Genomic DNA, 22,778 nt, shown 5'->3' with positions numbered 1-22,778 from the left:
GGGCTTCTCTTCCTTGTGATGGTGAAGGAAGCACACTTTTCAACATTAAATGCTATAAGCCATTTTGTTGACCAGTCTGACAGGGTTTGAAGGTCTTGCTGAAGGATGGTGACGTCATTCATGGTTTGCATTTCTCTGTAGATCACACTGTCATTTGCAAAGAGGCACGTCTTGGACTTTATATTTTTGGTGGTGTCATTTATATAAAACAGAAAGAGGGCTGGGCCAATAACCGATCCTTGAGGTACATACCCCAAATGTCACAGGCATCCAAGACGAGTGGGAGCCCTTGACAACAACTGCTTGCTGCCTGTTGGAAAGCAGGGACATGGTCCAATGCAGTGTGTCTCCTTTTATGCCATAATATTCCAGTTTGGTCTGTAGATGATGATGAGGTACCCGGTCAAAGGCTTTCTGAAGATCGAGGAAGATGACATCTGTTTGGCCTCTGCATTGCAAGGTGTGTGCTTAGTCATGGGTGGCAGAGATGAGTTGGGTGGTGTTGGACAATTTCTGCCTAGACCCATGTTGTTCATCTACCAGGATGTTGTTGGCAGCTTCATGTTTTGAGATATGGCTGAGCACTATGTGCTCCATCACCTTACTGCAGATACAAGTCAATGAAATTGGCCTGTAATTTGCCTGGATTGCACTTATCACCGGACTTGTGTATGGGTGCCACTAAGGCATACTTCCATTCCACTGGAACAGTGCCAGAGTTGTAGCTTTGTTGAAACAAGAAAGCAAGGCCAGGAAAAATTTCATCAGCTACAATCTTGAGAAACTTAGGTGGTAGTTCATCTGGTCCAGAGGCTTTGGATGGGTTGAGGCTTGACAGTTGCTTGGCCACACTAGGGCGATGAATGTGCAGGTGACCTATGTCGGGATAGTGCATGGAGCCTTCCATATGCATGTGACAAGCTTGGTTGTTTGTAAATGTTGAGTGGAAGAAAGAGTTGAGGCACTCTGCCTTCTCTGTGTTGGTCATGTGGATGCCCTTGTTGGATCTCAATGAAGGGATTTCCATGTTTTCGGACCTGCAGTGCTTGACATAAGACCACTGCCTTTAGACTGTCAATCGACAAAGGCCTCCAGGCAGGGATGATGCAGTTGCAGTGTGCTATTATGTGGGAGGATGTTCCATGTTCCTAGTGCTCTGGGGAAGAACGACTCTTTGACTGTAGTGTCCTGTTCAGGAGCGTGGTGGTATGACCATGTACTATGGAGCTACTATAGCTCCATGGTATGATATTTCCTTGTGCTTGAAGATGCAGCAACTGGTGTGGTGAAGGATTATTCTAGGAAGTTTATACAGTGATGGTGGAGTTTTGGTGTTAAATCATTGTGAGTCTGAACTCTTCTCTTCTACATTGTTGGAGGGAGGAACATTGAAGCTCTTCCCAGCATGGATTGCACACTGGACATGTTTTTGTGCCTGTTCAGTGTGAATCTGGCTGCTCGTCTTTGGACCAGTTGTAGTTGGTGGATGCTCTTGCTTGTGTACAAGGATCCCACACTAGCTCTATATTCCACAAGATGATGGACAAAAGTTTTGTATGTTATTTCAGTTCTGGGGAGGTGATGCGCAGGTTATGTCGGAGGAAGGTAAGAGTATTGTTGGCATTTTGGCAACTTACAGTATGTTGTTAATGTGCTGGTACCATTTCAAGTCAGGTGTAATTGTGATCCCAAAATTTTGAATTTGCTGCACCGAGGAAACCACAGTTCAGGATGTGCTGATACTGTATCTTGTTCCTTTTCCTGGAGATTGTTATCACATGACATTTTGTGGAGTTCAGTTCCATCATCCATGTGGGAGCCCATTCTCTAAACTTGGGGAAGTCATCCTGGAGCTGTTGAGCTTCTTTTTTTTTGTCCATTTTACTTAGTTTTTTTAAAAGCATTCTCTTATTGAGAAAGTAACCATTTTAGATTTTATCAAGACTTGACAAGGATTGTAATATTGGACAGGAAACTATGTATTGTCATAATTGAGAATGTACTTCAAAACTACCAAGGAGTACAGTGATCACCAAAAGAAGGGGAAGCAAGTTTGTATGATCTTTGTTCTTTGTTCTTTGATTAAAACTTGACCAAATCTGTCAAGTGTGACGGTGTTTTGATGGTGGAGGGGGGAAAAGAGTGACAATTTATTCTCTGGTGGCCACAGAATGGCCCCAATGGGTCTAGCATCTATACCACAGGGAACATAAAAGGGCCAAACCTGTACATCATGACTGGTTTGTGCTGTTAATTGTGACAACTAGTTCATTGTACAATTGTATGGCATACACTTTGAAAACTTCATTCAACTCTGTGTGAGGCATTATTACGTGCGTAGTCACTGCTGCCTGAACTGTTTATCAAACAAATATTTTACTCAAGCAGGTCATAATTTCTTACAAGCCTTGGTCAATATAGAGGTATGCATACACAGCATAGGTGTAGCCTTTTTCACCTGTACGTTGTATTCTTCGTGCACCTTATGGGACACTCGCAGTAGTCCCATCAACACTACGGGCCAGAATGATGGATTCTGTCAAGTACCAATGTAGAAGTTTCTAGACTTAGAAAGGAAGTACGTGTATGATATGCATCATGCTTCTATTGACATTCATGTTTCATGGGCCGGCTGTTTGTGTGGGGTTTTTTTTTTATGACTTTCTACACTTTTTTAAAAATAATTATTTGTTTCAAACTGAGCAGGCTGTGCCACCACAGCCTGAATGAATTTTAGTGTAAGAGAATGGTAGTGTTTGTTTTCTGTCAAGGAATTCATGTTTGAGCAATTTATATCATGATGAAACATTAACAAACAAAAGAGGAGAGTAATTGGGACGAATTTCCTTGGGAAGATTAATTCGACTTCTGTCATAGTTCAAAGGGCAAAATTATATTTCCACATCTTAGAATTATGTCAGCACTGAAATGGAAGTAAAGTATTCATTTGTAATCTTGATCTTTCTTTCTTGTTGTCGCTGATGTTCTGTTTCAGATTTTAAAGAAGACAGCTGATGTGAAGACAAGAGATAGAGAATCTTCTCAATCTAGTTTGCTACTAGTCGTGAGGGGGGAAGGTTGCCTCCCCCTCCCCATCCTGCATTCAAGATGACGGACAGATTTCAACGTCAGGTCAGGGTGGCGCAGAAGATGGAATTTATTGCGTAAGTATTTTCACAACGTGAAATTCATGTGTCACTCTGGTATTTTACAGCATTTTACAAGAATAATCAAACAAACAAACAAGCAAACTGGAATTGCCTAAAATGGAGAAAATTGTATGCCGGTGCACATGATATACACGTTGTACCACACATTTGCCGGAAGAGGGATTCAACCTTGTGAAATGATACCGGTAGTTTAAAATGCGGTAAGATAATTGACAAAGGTCGGAAAGTTTTCACCATTTTAATGCTGGTAAGAAATCAAACATGATACATGGCAAGCATATTGTTCAAAAATTTTTGGTCACATGACCATTATGTGCTCACATTTTGTTTGTTGGTTTTTGTCTTTTATTTTGTGAGTGTAATTGACTTAAATGTCACCATATTCTTAAGCTCTGGGCTACAAAGCCAGAAATTGTATGCCACTTTCCATCCTGTTAGAGGAAGGATGCAGACTACATTGTGTCAACAAAAGTAGAGAAAAAGCCAAACAAAGCCTATTTTGGGTTCTAATTTTGGATTCAACAAATGATATGTATCCTGTCGTGGTGATGTCATAGCTCATAGTGATTGTTTTTCGGCACTACAGTCTAGGACTGTTTCCATATTTAATGATTTATCTGACCTTCATACATCAAACTTTTAAGTACGTATGTCATATTTTTACTCAAACTGAGGGAAGCAGTTAATTTCATGTCAGTAATGAAAATCAAATTCCAGGAAAAGATGATGCTGGGAATACCAAGCCCTTTATGTGCTCAGAGGCTTAACCTTATTTGCCAACCTTTTTCATCAGCATTCATTAATCCCTCCAGACTTGACCTTGTGGTATTTGTAAAGTTAGCAAACCCACTCAGGTGTAGCAATGTGCCTCTGTCCAAAAGGATGGCCATTGGGACACAGTGGGGATTAATGGGATTAGGTAATCTCTGTTTATTGACAGTTAGTTTTCAGACACCAGTGCCAATAGGCAAAGAAACTGCTTCAAAGAGTAGATAATCAATTAAACAAAGCCCAGTACGGGTTATGGAGAGCCAAAGTAAAGGCTGTCAATGAACATTCAAGAGAGTTTGCATTGGTTGGCTCAGTGTTACCTGGTTTAGAAGAGGATTTGTTGTGCTGACTTTAATATGCACAGTTTAGATAAAGGATTAATTGTGATGCCTGAGACTGATTTTCAAGAAACTCAAAATGTAGAAAATTCCCATTCCTGCAGATTTGTGTACACTTATTTGCTTTGTTTTGGGTGGGTGAGTTTGCTGAAAGCCTGAAGTGAGACTTGTCCATTTTAGTTGTCAAGAGTGATAAAATAATACATGGGATCTCAATGTGATACAGTGTATACAAATGACATCCTACAAATATTCTGTGTACACACATGTACAGACATTTTTATGTCTTGATGTATCTCCACCAGTGGTATCAATTTTCCACCATGGGGGGGGGGGGGGGGGGGGGGCAGAGGTAGGACTTTGCTCGAATGGTACTCAAACGCAGATGACTTTAAAACAAAAAAATTAATACTTTTGTCAGTATGTTTGTGATGGCTATGTTCAGAGCAGCCCAGAACATTCCTGATAGTGAAATACAGAGAGATGACCCTGAGCGCTTGTAATTGTTATTCGTTAGATCAAGGGCAGAGCGACAGCAGGCTAGAATTGTCATTTTGTGTGGGTTGAATGTCAGAAATTGGATCCAGCCAGTGTCAGGCTGGCAACGGCTAAACATTTCCCGGAAGGAAGGAAGCAAGGACAGAGAGACACTTAAGTGGGGAATTCAAATTCATGAAATTCTTCCGTCGAGTTGTTTTTATTGTAATAGATTAACAAATTTCTCTGTACATCAACATAAATAAGAACTGAATTGATCAGTGATTTAGTAGAAGCCATGCTAATAGAAATTATGGCTGTACATACTCAAACACGATTTGAACGTATGACCTCCTGATCTCCGGACAGACATCTTCTCCACTAGAGCAGCGAGCTTCCACCCAACAGCCAGTGCGGCTTGTTCGTTTGCAGCAGGTGCTGATATTGTTATGTTCATTATAACTATGATTTGGTGGTACACTAACTATTCATCATTATGATAAAAATTGGTGAAAATGATAGTAACTGTAAAAGAGGAAATTTTCAAGCATTTTGTGCCACCAGAAACTAGTGTGAAATTAAAAGCATGCAAATATTTTTGCTTGTTGTATGATCCACTGGTTAAGCCTTGTTTTGTGGAATCAAAATGCATGTAAAGATTTATCTTAATATAAAAAAGAATCCTGCCAAGCACAGAAAAATTACTTGTGAGAAAATATTTTACAGGATGCTTTTATATTTTCACCATGGAAATGTGAACTTACAGTGTAATTGTGTCATGAGTATAGTTTGTATAATTGTGTGCGTGCCTGATAGCGTCAGTTCTTACTTTCACCACATTTTTGTAGAATTCATACCAGCATGCATGTTTCAAATTGCTGTGGTGAAGAAAGTACAGTCAATCTTGCCTAAGTTAACCCTAACTAGGCCGGGGGGGGGGGGGGGGGGGGCCTCCGAGGCCCCCCCCCCTCGACGTTCCGCGCGATGTATCGCAATCGCAAAAAGCTATCGCCGCAACGTTTCATGACTTTTTTCTTTCGAGTCTCCCGCATCTTTTGACACCAAATTTGTGACGCCCGGGCGCGCGGTTCCGAAGTAACGCATAAATATGCACATACATGTCAGACCAAAAATTGCTCAAAAACGTTAATTCGTGTACAATTTCAATGCAAACTGTGCTTACTGGCAAATTTCATAAAAGCATGATTATTTTGGTGTTTTATTGATTAAAATCAATGAATAACATATTTTCTTGTTCGGAGCAATGTCGCGGACAAATTTCATCGAAAAAACAAAAAAAAACATAAAGTCGAAAAAACAAAGAAATACATAAGAAATTCAAAAAAACAATAAAATACTTAAGAATTTTTTCTGATATCACAATTTTTTTTTATTACATTTGCTAAGGACACTAAAAAGAATATTTACACAAAAAATGTGCTTGTTTTGAGCTTTATTTTGTGATTTATACCAAATAGTCTGATTTTATGCATTATCATGCATAAATTAGCATAATTTAGCATAAATGATGATTTTTTTAAAATTAACTTCATGGCATATTAGATTACATCATAGGCAATGTGTGCCAATAGGCAATAGGCAATGTGTGCCAATTTTCGTCGCGATCGCTCGGTCGACGGCCGAGATCTGGAGGGGGGGCCTGGGAGCCCCCCCCCCCCCCCCCCCCCCCCCCCCCCCCCACCCCCCCCCCCGGCTCTATCAACTACCTAAATAGCCCGGCCTAGTTAGGGTTAAATCTATTGTGGATTGAAGAAATGACTTAGAGAAAATTTGATTTATGAGGGATTAAAATCAATAGAATAAAAGAGTTCAAGAGGACTGAAAAGACCTTCGACTTAGCCGATTATTTGACTTAACTAGCAGCACCCGTGGAAATCCACGGGTCTGAGGGAGTTTAATTTTTTTCGCATAATATGATTTTGCAAATTTTTATTTAAGAAAAGTCTTCTCATTCTTTCGTTAATTGTGCTGTCTTCTAAATGACCACCCTTCCCAGAAATTTAATAATCTTTTGTAGTATGTGCCCGGCGATCCAGTCCATTGGTAGGGATCATTCCCGCCACTACTTTCTTTTAATTATTATAGAACTTGAGTTTCGAGGGGTTATTTGCACCCGTTGAAGTCCAGTTGTCTTGTTGCCCCTCACCCCCCCCCCCCCCTCCTCACGCACACAACACATTTCCACCTCCGCAGGGGGGAAAAAAAAAAAACATTCAGGGAAAATTACCAAAAACGCAAATGAGATTCCCCGATAGTTCTGCCCACAGATTGTTCCCGTCGAAACGGGAAGATATCAACACTATGACTTTGATTACCCCCTGCTCTTGCATCCACGCAGGCACCCGTGGGAATCCACGGCTGGTCTCAAGGCCTCGGTTTGTTGTTGTTGTTTTTTTCATATTTCTTTTCCCCACGTTATGAGAGAAAAATAAAATATTTTCGTCTTCATTTGCTCCCTCCTTTTTGTTTTTAATCACCAAAACTTTGCTTGATTTATCATAAAACCATCATCTGCTTCAGACTGTACATTATCATAATTAATATTAGGCCTGCAATTATTGCTATTATTGTTATTATTATTATTGTTATTATTATTATTATTATTATTATCATTGTTATTATTTGGGGAGGGGGACAGGTTTAATAGGCACCCGTGGAAGTAGGGTCTCACGACCTCATTTTTTTTTTCTTTAGTATTTTTTCCCATGTTATAGAAGAAAGAAGAATGATATATTCGTCTTTATTTGCTCCCTCTTTTTTTTTTCTTTTGGTCACCAAAACTTGGTTTGATAGACCATAGAACCACACATTCTATTTCCACTTGTAATTTTAAAAATAGGCGGTCGGCAAAGCGAGGTTTTCCCCTACGTCCGCTCATCTTATGAATATGTATGATTACAGCAGCTCTGCGACTGCAGTAAACGAATGGACACAGCTGCGCGTGTGATCTGATATGGAAAGGTACGATCGGCAAATATATTTAGCCGTCCTAAACAGTCTGCGCACAATGACATCGGACTTGAGAGCAAACGGCGAGCAAACTACATGACGTACCTGAGCTGCATAGCATTCTGCAGTTGTGCAAAATACAGGGCAAGTCCAAGATAAGGTCCCCTCAGAAGGCAAAATTTCATCTTTGCTCAATATTGACATATTTGGTATCATTTTGAAGCTTATGAGTTGAAGTTTTGATTTCCATGGAGGAAAAAATTATATTACGTAAATTTATGCAAATTTCAAGGGCTTCATTTGCATAAATGTAAAACACAGTGTTACGTATGGGACATTTATAAAAATTCATATTTATCCAAAGGAAAGCAAATGATATTTGATTAATATGTGGACATAAGAAGTTCATCAAATAGTTTAACTTGGTATGAAAATTTAGGGATTATGCAAATGATTATGCAAATTAGCTCGTGTCCTATCATGAGATGTCCCATACGTAACAAAATGAGGTCATTTTTTTAGGTTTTTTCTGAAATTGCTAAGGTTATTTGAATGCCCTTTTGGAAAGTTCTAATTTATTGTTTAGAGAAATTAAATACCATAGAAAAAAGAAAAAACAGTAAAAGAAATTTTTTTTATAAGGCATTGAAATAATGTTACGTATGGGACAAATGGGTTACGTATGGGACATCCTCATATATATTGCATGTGAATGCATGTAGCTAGCTGGGAAGGTCTCTCTGTACACAAATGGTCAATCATCCTGAAGAAAGCATCCCAACTTTGTAGCTACTTTTTGAGTTATAGACACTTGAAACAATACATGAACTTGACTGAACAATTTTCAGAAAGGGGGAGGGGAAGATGGCAAAATACACAATGAAAATCAGCATTAAAGGGATGGTATAGTTTTTGTAGAAATGGGGATTCAGTTTTCAACATTTTATGAGATGACTGGAAACCAATAATATGAATTACTAAAGAGCATACAATTGTAAGACTATAGGAATTCAAAGTTAATTTGATGGAGATCCAAATTGAAACGGTTGTGATATCAAAAAAAAAATAAAGTAAAATGATTTTTTTTTAAATTGCAAGTGATACACAAATTGTCCTTATTCAGTTTTCAATAGCAGCCACAACAAAATTAATGGGTACATACATACTGAGGTGTGAATCAAATCAATGACCTGACTGCTAGACAGACATCATACATCTACTCGATTACTGGAATTCCACGCAGCAGGTATTGCTTATCTATTGAAATTAATATTTCTTGTGTCAAGTTGTTTTTTATTGAAACTAAATGGCAAACTGCCCTTCTTCAATGGAAGTAAACACTTTAAACTATTCAATTTTTTAGTAGTAACTATCCTGATAAAAAAATAGGGCATACATACTCAGGTTAGTCATGAAAAATATAGAATATGATTGAATATGATTATGATGGTAGATATTTGGGGGATATTGTTCCCTTGACAATCTGGATCAGTATTTGAGTAATTTCAACTGATTCCACCTCAATAATTATGCAAAAATTTGTTTATGGGTATTTTGCAGAATTATTTTGCAAAATACCCATAAACATGGTTCTCCACACACTAAACGAATGGGGGACAAAGGGCATGCATACTCAGATTGGTCATAAAAATATGAAAATATGATTGAATATGACTATGATGGTGAATATTTGGGGAATATTGTTTCCTTGACAATCTGGATCAGTATTTGAGTAGTTTCAACTGATTTTCCTATACTATAATACTCGAAGTTGTTGTTGTTGTCGCGGCCTTATGTATTTCCTGTTTTATTCCGGCGTTGCTGGTTTATCTATCTCCTCCCGAGCCGTCGGCTCCGGGCAGCTGCGACCGGTGCCGTCGGCCGCAGGAGAGTATCCTGCATCGAATGGCGCGGGTTTCGTCCCCTCTCCGCCTCCGTGTCGACGTCGAGGACGAAAAAGAAAAGTTAATTAGCTTAATGCATAATGCATTTTTGTGCGTGACGAAAGAGCCGAGCGTTTCAATATTCACCGATCCTGCGCTGGCCTCCTGCTTTCTCGATCGTTGCAGAGACACTGCTGGGGGAAACTAAAGATGAGGGTGCAGCGAAATCCCTGACATCTTCCGGCGGACGCGCACGCACATACACAATGTACAGAACTCTACTCACTCTACACTGTGTGTATAGTTCTGTGATGTACCTTTGCCTCCGCCAGTGCCCTGTTACGTGTATCATGTATTGACGATGGTTACACGAAGCACTATATCTGCGTTCGCGTGATATGGACTACAAGGGCATTTACGTACAGTTCGCCATTGGCGTCCCCAAATGAAAACAACGAACGTTGTTATTTAATTGTATTTTGCACAACTGCAGAATACTATGCAGCTCAGGTACGTCATTTAGTTTTACCGCTCGCCGTTTGCTCTCAAGTCCGATGTCATTGTACGTAGACTGTTTAGGACGGTTAAATATATTTGCCGATCGTACCTTTCCATATCAGATTACACGCGCAGCTGTGCCCATTCATTTACTGCAGAGCTGCTGTAATCATACATATTCATAAGATGAGCGGACGTAGAGGAAAACCTCGCTTTGCCGACCGCCTATTTTTTAAAATTACAAGTGGAAATAGAATGTGTGGTTCTATGATCTATCAAACCAAGTTTTGGTGACAAAAAAAAAAGAGGGAGCAAATGAAGACGAATATATATTCTTCTTTCTTCCATAACATGGGAAAAAAATATTAAAGAAAAAAATACGAGGTCGTGAGACCCTATTCCCACGGGTGCCTATTAAACCTGATGACTATGAGTATGATCTCCCCCTCCCCAAATGATAACAATGATAATACCAATGATAATGATAATGATAATAGTAATGATGATGATAATAATAATAATAATAGCAATAATAGGAGTAATAATAATAATAATAATGATAACAATAATGATAATAATAAGAGCAATAATTGTAGGCCTAATATTAATTATGATAATGTACAGTCTGAAGCAGATGATGGTTCTATGATATATCAAGCCAAGTTTTGGTGATTAAAAACAAAAAGGAGGGAGCAAGTGAAGACGAAAATATTTTATTTTTCTCTCATAACGTGGGGAAAATAAATATGAAAAAAAAAACCGAGGCCTTGAGACCAGCCGTGGATTCCCGCGGGTGCCTGCGTGGATGCAAGAGCAGGCCGTAATCAAAGTCATAGTGTTAATATCTTCCCGTTTCGACGGGAACAATCTGTGGGCAGAACTTTCGGGGAATCTCATTTGCGTTTTTGGTAATTTTCACTGAATGTTATTATTTTTTGCCCTGTGGAGGCGGAAATGTGTGTGTGCGTGAGAGCGGGGGGAGGGGTGAGGGGCAACAAGACAACTGTTGGACTTCAACGGGTGCAAATAACCCCTCGAAACTCAAGTTCTATAATAAAAGCAAGTAGTGGCGGGAATGATCCCTACCAATGGACCGGATCGCCGGGCACATACTACAAAAATGTATTATTAAATTTCTGGGAAGGGTGGTCATTTAGAAGACAGCACAATTAACGAAAGAATGAGAAGAATTTTCTTTTTATTTCTTCAATAAAAAATGTGCAAAATCGTATTATGAGAAAAAAATTAAAACCTCTCAGACCCGTGGATTTCCACGGGTGCTGCTAGTACTTCAATAATTATGCAAAATACCCATAAACATGGTTCTCCACACACTAAATGAATGGGGGACAAAGTGTCCCATACGTAACTGTCCCATACGTAACACGTCATGTCTGTCTTTAATTAGAACCTGTAATTAGAGCTTTTTGCCTAATGACATGAAACTTACCTGTGATAATCTTGAGTGTTGTGACTGTCATCACAGTGAGTTACAAGTTGTAGAATGAAATACTTTCAGAGAGTTTTGAGGTTGAAAAAAATGTTCAAAAAAACAAAATTTTTCTGGTCCCATACGTAACGGCACATATTTTCTCTTCTAGAATACAATTGTCAAGGTCATTTTTCTCAATTTTTTACATGATTATACTTCTCCTAGATATCCATCACCATGATAAAGTTCAATATGATCAAAGGCCATTAACACTATTTTTCAGGTCATAAAAGTCTCTGAATGTCCCATACGTAACGCGCGTGTTATCTTGGACTTGCCCTACAATTAAATAACAACGTTCGTTGTTTTCATTTGGGGACGCCAATGGCGAACTGTACGTAAATGCCCTTGTAGCCGATATCACTCGACTCGCACGCGTACGCAGATCTAGATATAGTGCTTCGTGTAACCATCGTCAATACATTACATACACGTACAACAGGCGGAGGCAAAGGTACATCACAGAACTAATACACACAGTGTAGAGTGTGTAGAGTTCTGTGAGGTACATCGTGTGTGTGCGTGCGCGTCCGCCGGAAGATGTCAGAGATTTCGCTGCATCCATCATCTTTAGTATCCCCACTGTCTCTGCAAGCTAATAGATGAACGGTCGAGAAAGCTGGAGTCCAGCGCAGGTTCGATGAATATTAAAACGCTCGGCTCTTTCATCACGCACAAAAATGCATTATGCATCTATCTAATTAATTTTTCTTTTTCGTCCTCGACGTCGACACAGAGGCGGAGCGCGGACAGAACCCGCGCCATTCGATGCAGGATACTCTCCTGCGGCCGACGGCACCGGTCGCAGCTGCCCGGAGCCGACGGTTCGGGAGGAGATAGAAAAACCAGCAACGCCGGAATAAAACAGGAAATACATAAGGCCGCGACAACAACAACAACTTCGAGTATTATTATAGTAGATGCGAGGTCGACTTAAACAAAGTTGACTGTACTATACTTCTGAAGAATTTATATGTGTAATTTGAGTAGAAGATTAAAAGAAAGAGCTCTGTATTACTATCTTGTGCTCCAGGGGTACATGGGATTCAGCAAATGATATTCAATCACAGGTACAATCCGTGAATGTTGAGATGTTGGTAGGACACATCCTTGGGGAACATTACCATCAGTCGTGGCTGTACTCATGCAGCTCATTGTATTCATCCTTCCCATCGCACCAGATTTTGGAGCATGCATGTATTGTATATAAGGTCAAAGGTCACAATGTGGGAATCCCAGCCCTACAGCAACTAATGCATCAAGCCCACGAGACGTGATAATGTATCATGCCAGAATAATCATCAGGTAGCTCCTCCCCCTACCCCCTTTATATTTGTAGCATGTGGTTGGTAGAAGGAAGGTTAACTTGTGCTGTAATTATCAGATGCATATCATTTTGGGGTTTTTTTCATGCTGATATGGTATATACAGTAAGTTATTGAGTAGGGACTGGCAAATGAATATGGGCTCTGTTACACTTTATCTTCCCTCCAATTAAGAATGAAAACTTGCAAGCATAATTTGCATTCTTTAATGGCTCAGCTGTTATTTTGTTGATTTGCTTATTTTGGGTTGGTGGGGGGAGGGGGAGGGGAAAACATGGCAGTTCCTTCCAGTGTCCATTCTTTAGTTTCTGATTGCAGACTTGCATTGTACACTGTACAGATGATTTCAGGCCTTTGTTTCACTGCTCGATAAATGTTGAGAGTGCTCGCTGAAGCACTTTGCAATCATAACATGAGTCTTGTTATGTTTGAAACACATTACAATCACGTGACTTTCTTTTAATGGTACAGTAGAACAGTTCTCTCAGAACATTGGTTTCAACCAGATTTCAAGTTAGGATCCATGGATGTATTCAATGCCCTTATAAACATGATGTGGTTTGTGCTTGAATTAACCCAAGAGCATGGTTGATGCTGTAATGAACTGAAATAGTGTATTAACCTGTTGAGGACGGACTGATTTTGCTACAACACGCATTTCCCTTAGACACCTGCCCGAGTATACTCAGGACTCGTCTTCAACAGGTTAATACAGAATGATATTTTCGTTCCAAATGTACGAGTACTCTTGTGGCTGCCATGTTTGCCCATACTGTGTGTTGAACACGCACCAACTAGACATCAGTACAGTATATTGAACGGAAGTTTTGTATAATTTGGCAAGCGCTACCAACAAGCTACAATAGCGTCTGTACAGCTAGATGCAGTGTACCTCAATTATGCAGAGTGTCGGGTCACTCTTACTTTAAAGTGGAATTTTCTTGTGAGTGATTCTTTGGTCCCACGGCACCTGAAAAAGATGAATTTTGCATTTCATTATTATTTTTTTGTGTGGACTATCATAAAATCTTTGTGGGCACTTCAAACATCTTGCTGCTGTCGTGGAGGTTAAGGAGTGTCATACTTGCCAACATTTTCATTTGAGAAAGCGGTAGAATCCAGGATGCCTATGTGAGCAGCGCTAGCTTGAATGCTAATGAAATCTTTCAAAAGAGGTAGTCTACCACCAAATGCGGTAGAGTTGGCAAGTATGGAGTGAGGTAGCACATACTGTAAAAAGGTTACTAGTCATTATTACAATGTTCAGCAAATTTCTGACTACAGGACTAGAAAATGTGAAGAATATAACATTATAAACAGTGTAACATACAGTGCATAATGGGCCATACATTTATGTACTACATTAGGTAATTGTACATAACAGAAAACTTAGTGTCTGGATAGGATACTGCCATATCCAAAAAAAAAGTAGCATTCTTTCTTCTTGGTTCTTTATTTTCACCGCTGTGTCTAGACAATAACATTTGCCTCACAGACACATTATTTTATCCATTGTCCCACACAATAACGAGTGGAGCATGATTTAGTTGCACAAAATCAAGCTGCCTTTGTATGCATAATAATGAAGGCAACATGCAGTGTTCAAATCACGCTACAAGTGTTGCTACGCATCACATGTATGTGGGTCAGGTTCATAGACATGTGTTTTGCCTGATACAATGTTTGGGAATACATTCTGTGTTCTTCCGTGTACGTGTACGTGCATTGGCGCCAAAGTACAGAGTACACTGTCCTCGCGCCTGTTATGCTTGGTGCATGTACTGTACATATGTATTGCCATCTATGTTGTACCTGGTAAGCTGTAACATAACCCATACTTGAATAATGAAAGCGGAACTGCTGTCTCTCTACAGTATGTTCCTTTCATTTCCCCTCCTTCTCTACCTTTCTCCTTTCCTCTCTCTCCTTCTCTCTCTCTCCTTCTCTCTCTCCTCTGTCTATTTCTACTGATCTGTTTGGCTGTGTCTGTGTAGTTCTGTCTGTCTGTTTCCCCATTTGTATTTCTCCATTCATCTGACCCTTTCTCTACCTTCTTCCTTTTCTTTTCATCTGTGTGTCTTTCTGATTTGTCTGTCTGTCTGTCTGTCTGTCTATCCCTTTTCTTTTTTTTCTGATTCATTCTGTCTTTCTACCCTTCTCCCTGTGTTGTATGTCTATAAATCTCTGATTCTGTCTGTCTGTCTATCCCCCCCCCCCTCTTCTTATAAAAATCTTTCTCTGTAATTCCTTCTGCATTGAAGCTGTTCTTCCTTTGTATATCTCTCTAATTTTGTATGATTTTCTCTTATTCTGTCTGTCTGAAGTCTGAAGTACTCTATTATGATGATTCTGGGACCTAGACATAGTACAGTATATGTACTTCATTTCCTTAAAGGACAAGTCCACCTTCGTAACCATTATGTAGATTGAGTGAATGCAGCAATATTAGTAGAACACATCAGTGAGAGTTTGAGGAAAATTGGACAATCCGTTAAAAAGTTATTAAATTTTGAAGTTTCTGCTCAGTCACTGCTGGATGAGAAGACTACTACAGCCTGTGATGTTGTATGCGTACAACGATAAAGAAAACATAAAGAAAATTCAACATATTTTCACTTTTCTTGCATAATAAAAGAACGCTTGACTTGCCTCTTTCAGAAGGCAAGGGGAATAATAATACCCTTAACATACGTCAGCGACAAGTCGAGAAAATGTGTACTTTAAAAAAAAATAAAAATTTGTGAAATGCTCTTTATATTTTCCTTATATTGTTGTACAATTGTACGCATGTGACATCAAACACTGTAGTAGTCTTCTCATCCAGCAGTGACTGCGTAGACACTTTAAAAATTAATGACTTGTGAATGGATTGTCAGATTTTCCCCAAACTTTCACTGATGCGTTCTAATAATATTGCTGCATTCACTCATTTCACATGTGTATGAAGGTGAACTTGTCCTTTAAAATTTCTTATGTGCTGTTTTGGTTTAGACAAGAACTTCATGTGTTTGTTAAAGGGGTAGTCCTATTGTTTGTCTCTCTTTTTCTTTTACTTAGCCTGAAGTTTGGACATAGGGAAGTCAAAGTAGCATTTCGCAGCTTTTGTAGACCCATTGATCTTTGGTCAAATTTGTCTTTCCTTTCATTTTATGACCAATTCAGATGAGCCTTATGGTAGGATGCACAAAAATCCTGTAAGAACTTTCCAAAATTGTACTTTCAATGTATAACAAGAACATGCTTTTAATGTGTTTGCCAAGTTTCTGTGTGATTGGATGATTCATTCATGTAGTTGCTTTACAGTGTTTGATCTCTTCTTTGTGTCTAGAGGTATAAAAACAGAAATTTACTATGTGATGTAAACATGTTTTGACTTGCTTGCAGGATATTGCAAACCAATGATGTATGCACCATAATTTTCTTCCATTAATGCAGTCGACACTGCTTTATTGGAACGTCAAGAGAGTAAGAACTTTGACATGACTGAAAAGAGGTCAGAAATTAAGTTGAATCTGTACTATTAATAAATACCATATAATGCAAAGCCAATAACTACAATTGTATGTCTTTGCACCACACAGTAAAATTGCCCACACTGAACATGATGAACTTTTATATTACTTTCATGAACAGGTTTTCAGAGTTCCAGAGCCTATATTCAAAAGAGACATTTTAGAGGGGGTATTTAAGTTACCCCTCTCCCTCAAAAAAAATATGTAATATTTCTTTTTTTTTATGCACAAGTAAGAGAATGACAGCATGATGATGACGTCCTGTTTCATGAAATTTATTTGAATTATTGGTTTTGATTTATGTTAAACATGTGAGTGTCCACTGAGGGAGCAATAAATGCTTGTAAGCGAGCAACCACCCACAGGACCAATGGCTTCTAGTCCCCTTCTAAGGTACCAAGCAATGAGGATAAAGTGCCTTGCCTAGGGGGTATAACTGCAGCTGTCAGGGGGACATGAATCAGGGACCTCTTCATTGAAGGTCCATGGTCCTAACCAGTGAGCCTTGACAGCTTCTGCGATACGTCGAGTTCCATAACTTTGCTTTTATTCTTTGCCAGTTTAAATGTAACCCTGTTTCTTTGTTTGAATAGCATGTATACAACCTGTATGATGATTGTGTACTCCAGTAGGATGATCAAAAGGACAGACAGACAACAGGTCTTACCCCAGTGAGCTGTGCAGTTTTATTTCCTGTGAGTTACTGCACACGAGGTATCACAATTTGTTGTATGCAGTATTGTATGATTTTAATGATTGATACGATAACGATGCTATCCCACGGAATGTAATATTTACTTCTGCCTTGTTCTCTCTTGCAGGTCATCGCCACCCTTCGTTCTGGTCACCATGCCTGAGGTAAAGATAAAATAATGTACTGTAGTAAAATAGCTGCGCTCAATACCAACTTGGCCTGTTGGGGTCCCTATACTCTTTGAATCTGATACATTGGTGCCCCCCCCCCCCCAAAAAAAAAAAAAATGCATTAGCCAAAAGAATAGGACACATAATAAATTCTTAATCTGAAGTGCATGATCAGACCACCAGAAGATAGCCCTTTTAGGAATTTGGTGGCCCGACATCAATTTTTAGTGGCCTTGGGCCACTGCTGATGTAGCCTTTTGTCAAGGCCCTCTCGCTGTAATGGGCGAGCGAAGCGAGCCCAGCCGAGTGCGACAGCACGAGGGCCCTTTGAGATCTGCTTCACACATTAGTATTCATGACACATGAACCCTACTGAATATTCATATTTACGGGTTCTGGTCGACCAATGGAAGGGAGCGCTCCCCACATCCTCCTCAGCCTTGGTGTTGTCACGCCTGTTGTTCGCATGCATCACTGACCACCTGCGGAGGTTTGTGCACAGAATTCTGTACACACTCTCTCTCCCCCTCTCTCTGTGTAGAGTTCTGTGGGTCTGTGGCGTGCATTCGCATCGGGTTCGAGCAGACACACACACTGATTGGTCGACTTTTGCTCCCGAAATCGGGGAGCAAAAGTCAGTAATTCAAAGGGCTAACAAAGGAATGCGAAGCAGATCTCAAAAGGCCCTCGCGCAACCCCACGCAGTTGGGCTCTCTTCACCATACAGCGAGAGGGCCTTGACAAAAGGCTACTGCTGATGTCAATCCCTGTACATGCACATTTTGTTTGGCTTTCTTAACTCTTCATGTGCCACAGTGTAACCACCCTGTGTGCCACCTTATTTTTCGACCGCAATGCATGAGCACTTTCTGAAAATCTTATCTTTTTCAAAGCCATGCAATTTTTTACAGAAGCTTGTATGCGAGAAATGAAGTACAGCAAAGTTGAAGAAAATTCCAAGCTTTGCTGTGATTGTATGTATGTGTGGATATAGATGTGATTTACTGTTTGAGAGTGTGCTTTTGCATGGTGAAGCAGATGAATTTGTATCGACTTTTTCACAACATCTATAGGAATTTATCAATATTGTAGTGAGGCAATTAACAGCTAATTGTGAATATAACACACATTTCCCATAGACACCTGCCCGAGTATACTCAGGACTAGTTTTTAACGATATCATTAGCGACATTTTGGAAATAATTCAAGACGGTTATCATGATATATCAAAAGGCCTACAACTGGCTTTGTTGTGACGGGCCAATTAAGTTTCTTGTCTCTACAGGCAAGATCGTAGCTCAAATGTTGGGATGTATTTCTCAGAGGTCTTGGTTATGCAATACTCGTGTGTGTCTGTTACCACTATTTCTTCATGTTTGGTCAAAATAATGAATTGTGAGGGGACATTGCTTCCAATTGACATTTGCACAAAGACGTGTTGAGACCTGTTGCTTACATATTTGTTGATTGAAATTTTATCTTCTTCTCGTTGCCCGGGGAACAGCAATTCTTCCGCAGCATCATCGACGACCTCCAGAAGCTTAGCTATGCATTCCTGGACGACAAGCTGTGGATGGAAGCTGGTGGTTTCCTCACTCAGGCTCTGGTTATGTACGACATCCTCTCGCAGTTTGGCTTTCGGAAGAGGGATGACAGCAAGAAAGAGGAAAACGTTCTCCTCCTACGAGCGGCTTGTGGAATGAAACTGGTGGGTGATCCCAATTAAGCTTTTACAAATTCATGGAAATTAAAGCCATTGTTTACTGTTGAGAGCAGTGATTAACCCTAAAAAGGCCGGGGGGGGGGGGGGGTTGAATCAACCGCCCCCTCGACATTTTTCACGACTACTCCGCCGCGCGAAATTTTTTGACCGCGCCGTTCGCTGACTTTTTAATTTCAAGTCTCGCGCATCTTTTGACACCATTTTCGCGAAATTTGCACGTACCGTTACGACGCTGCATGACTTTTTTATACATGCCTGTCAGGCTAAAAATGGCTCAAAAACGTGATTTTGTGTATAAAGTCTATGCAAATGGGGTTTTCTGTTCTTATTCATAAAAATATGATTATTTTCACTTTCAAAGGCTGAAACTAATTGATTTTAGCATAATTATGCTTGAAATAGGTTCTGTCATAAATTTTGTGGAAAAAATTATAAAACAAAAGGTCGAAAAAACAATGAAATACATAAGAAATTCATAAAACAATAAAATACATAAGAAATCGATTTGGTAACAATTTTTTTTTTCAAGTTCATTGTTAGGAATGCTACAAAGAATGTTTACACCAAAAATTAGGATTCTAGGAGCTTTAATTTCTGATTTAGAGCAAAATGTATGATTTTATGCATATATTAGCATAATTAATCATTATGATGAAAATTTTCATTTCTTTTTGTATAGCCTGGTAGAATACGCCACAGGCAACGCACGTGCCAAATTTCATGACGATTGCACGATCTATGGCCGAGATCTCAGGGGGGGGTTGAATCAACCCCTCCCGGCCACAGAACACCCAAAAAAGCCCGGCCTGGTTAGGGTTAAAGAACTGTTCGAGTTATGACATTTGAAGCATAGTTATGTTGTATCATAAAACATCCACTTAGCTTTGATTATACTGATTGACATTGTTTCATTGATTGTTTCCATCCCTAACTCACATTTTAGAACTATTAAAAAAAAACTTTTAAAAATTCACAACTTTTGCATTGATTGTTTGATTTTCCTCAAACTTTCACTGAAGTGTTCTACTAATGTTGCTGCTTTCACTCAATCCACATTGCTCTTTGAGTTTTGGTTTCCTTCAATATTTGCCTCACAAGATGACCATAAATAGTTATAAATAATTAGTATTCCTTGTCACAAACTTGCCAGCAATGCCTCAGTTTGATACATATATTGCACTTCATAATCGAAAATCCTGATATCATGTCATTGTTTGAAACCAGAAAAGTTTCCAAGATTGAACGACTGCTCTCTTTCTCATTGACAGAGACATTTCGACATCGCCCTCAAAGATTCAAAACACGGTGAGTGACTCTTTATCAGTGTCACATTCTATCCTGTGCTGTGCTTGACATGTTGTTTGAACCATATCGTCTCCAGTGCCAACTATGGCGGATGTTATTGACCTTAGAGACTCTCCTGACGAAACTTATTAGATCATGGGTGCATGCACTGAGAACAATAGCTAAGCCTTGGTACCCTACAACTGTAGAAAATCAGCCCACAGCTCAGAAATTAGGACAGTCAGTAAATCTGTTGTGCATGAAACAGTAATGTTGTGAAACTCATGCCTGTTTTCTCCATGAATCATTATCGAGGATATGTTGATCTTGTATACACCAAAGCTGGTGGGCCACTTAACATGTGTTTCAGTGAGGGATGATTTTGTAATTGCACAAAATTGTAAGTGTCGTGTTTGCTGGCACAAAGGATAATTTTGCCAGTAAATTTCATGGAAAATGCACTGAGATTCCATGATGGGCTGTTATGAATTCCATTACCCCTTCAGGTAGTAGCACTGTGATTGCCATCACGGAATCAGAGTTATTATCAGATGGCGTGAAATTTCAAGAACTTCCATGCTGTTCAGTGGTAACAAGAGCATAGCCTCAAATTGTGTGTGTGGGGGGTGGGGTGTGGGTGTATTTCTGTGCATATGTGTAAGCTTCTGGTTTTTGTTCATGTTGCATTTATTACATATAATTCAAGATAGAATGGTTAGGTTCATCCCACCTTCCTGGCTTCATCAAATAAATGCTGCTGTCATAGTGTGGATTGGTTTGCTGTGAATGTTTGCAGCTGTACCAGAGGAGTTGTCAACTTGTTACCAAGTGGGACTTTGTGCACTTAGTAGATACATGTAGTTAGGTAATATATAGTACAATGTAGATAGTTAATTCACCTCTGAGTAGTAGCCAGTAATGTATTACTAATCAAATATTGTGCTGTGTTGATATTGTTAAAGATAAAGTATATATTTAGCAAATGATTAAATGAAATGTTTTAATCCCTCATTCCCTGGTAAAAAGTGCTCAATGGAGACCCTGACAACCGGTATGCGGAAGAGATCCAAGTCCTGGCAGAGTGCGAAGGAGTTCTAACTCAACACAGGAATGGAGAGCCCCACCTCCGCACCAAGCTTGAAGGCTGCCGCAAGAAAATCAGTCGTCTCTCAAACAAGCCAGTGAGTTTTGATTGCACCCGATCTTACGCCTTTGAAGTACTTTTTGTCATGCTTGGGGTAGATTTGTGATAAATCTATGAGGACACTGTTTCCAGCTGATGCATGTATGTTGTGTTCATGTAAGTTGTTGACTCTGAATGTTTCACATTTGGTGATTCAACTTAAGATGAACTATCAACCAAATCAACTGAAGGAAAAACTTGTTTTGATCAAAAACATCTTGCAAGCGAAGCAGTTCTGTGAGGTTTCAATTTAGTACGAAAGGGCAAACAAGAAGTGCAGTTCAATAGCTATTGTTTCGTCTAAATTCACATTTGGAACTGTTGAGATGTTTCTTCCCCTACTTTTAACCAGCCTTCCGGTTTAATTTTCAGAATTTTTAGTTTTTGCAGTACTAGACATCATCACATGGAATTTCATTGATATAAAATAATTACTGTCATGCCTGCTTAAAAGTACCTGACCTTGCTCATCAGAAGAAGAAAAAAGAAGAAGCTGTAAACCCTGCCATCATTGTCAGTAAGTACATTTACATAATACAGTGTACAGAAATGAGTCTGCTGGAAAGTATCAGGGTGCTTTCTGTTTCTGCAGTGTTATATTCTGCTGTTATCAGCTTAATTTGCAATTGAAACCATGTTTTTACTCCTCCCCTCCCCCCTCCCAACTGTCCCACCCACCCTCCACTCTACTCTTCCCCCTACACAGTTCCAGTGGGACAAGGCACACTTTGAAAGAGTCACTGCGCAAATCGATGAGATTCTACAGCAGAACCACCAGCAGCGGCAGAGCACCGGGTCGGCCAAACCACCCTCCTGGGCCAACATATGCAAGGAGCCTCAAGCACCAAAGACGACGGCTTGGGGCCCCGCCTCGACGGCTTCCAAGACCCAGACGGGGGCCGATGAGAAGTGGCTCCCAAAGCAGGGCCTGCCGAAGCAGCCCAAACAGCAGCCAGTTAAACAGGCGGTACGATAATGCTCATGATCATTTTCTCATTGTGGATCATTATGTTGATGGCAGTGGCTTTGCTGGCTGATCAGTTAGGATGATGGTGGTAGTGATGATGATGATGATGATGATGATGATGACAATATGTCTGATGATGCTGATGTCAATGGCCTTGGGCAATGATGGAAGAAATTCAGGAAGGGGGGGGGGGCGTTATTAATGCTGCCCCATTTCAGTATTTCCCTGCAATTTTGTCACTACCGTACATGTTGAACCTAATGCACAGTTACATTCTTATTGCACCTTGCCAATAGTGGTGAGCAGATGATATTATAAAAT

The 22,778-nt window shown here is 39.8% G+C and overlaps 1 protein-coding gene across 1 annotated transcript in view; it reads left to right on the top strand.

The window, feature by feature from the left end:
* LOC139722990 (3'-5' exoribonuclease HELZ2-like) overlaps positions 1-22,778 on the top strand; it is an 89,516-nt gene that overhangs the window by 2,611 nt on the left and 64,127 nt on the right. Inside the window, exons 2-7 of the mRNA XM_071634268.1 lie at positions 2,996-3,164; positions 17,258-17,294; positions 18,805-19,008; positions 20,292-20,328; positions 21,334-21,488; positions 22,197-22,457. Coding sequence (XP_071490369.1) covers positions 3,109-3,164; positions 17,258-17,294; positions 18,805-19,008; positions 20,292-20,328; positions 21,334-21,488; positions 22,197-22,457 — 750 coding nt within the window. The 5' untranslated portion in view covers positions 2,996-3,108. The remainder of the gene's footprint in view (positions 1-2,995; positions 3,165-17,257; positions 17,295-18,804; positions 19,009-20,291; positions 20,329-21,333; positions 21,489-22,196; positions 22,458-22,778) is intronic.

This window comes from Diadema antillarum, unplaced genomic scaffold, assembly GCF_040938485.1.
Source record: "Diadema antillarum isolate AM-2024a unplaced genomic scaffold, OU_Dant_1.0 scf00000179, whole genome shotgun sequence".
Lineage (NCBI taxonomy): Eukaryota > Metazoa > Echinodermata > Echinoidea > Diadematoida > Diadematidae > Diadema > Diadema antillarum.
This window is presented reverse-complemented; position numbering and strand designations above follow the sequence as displayed.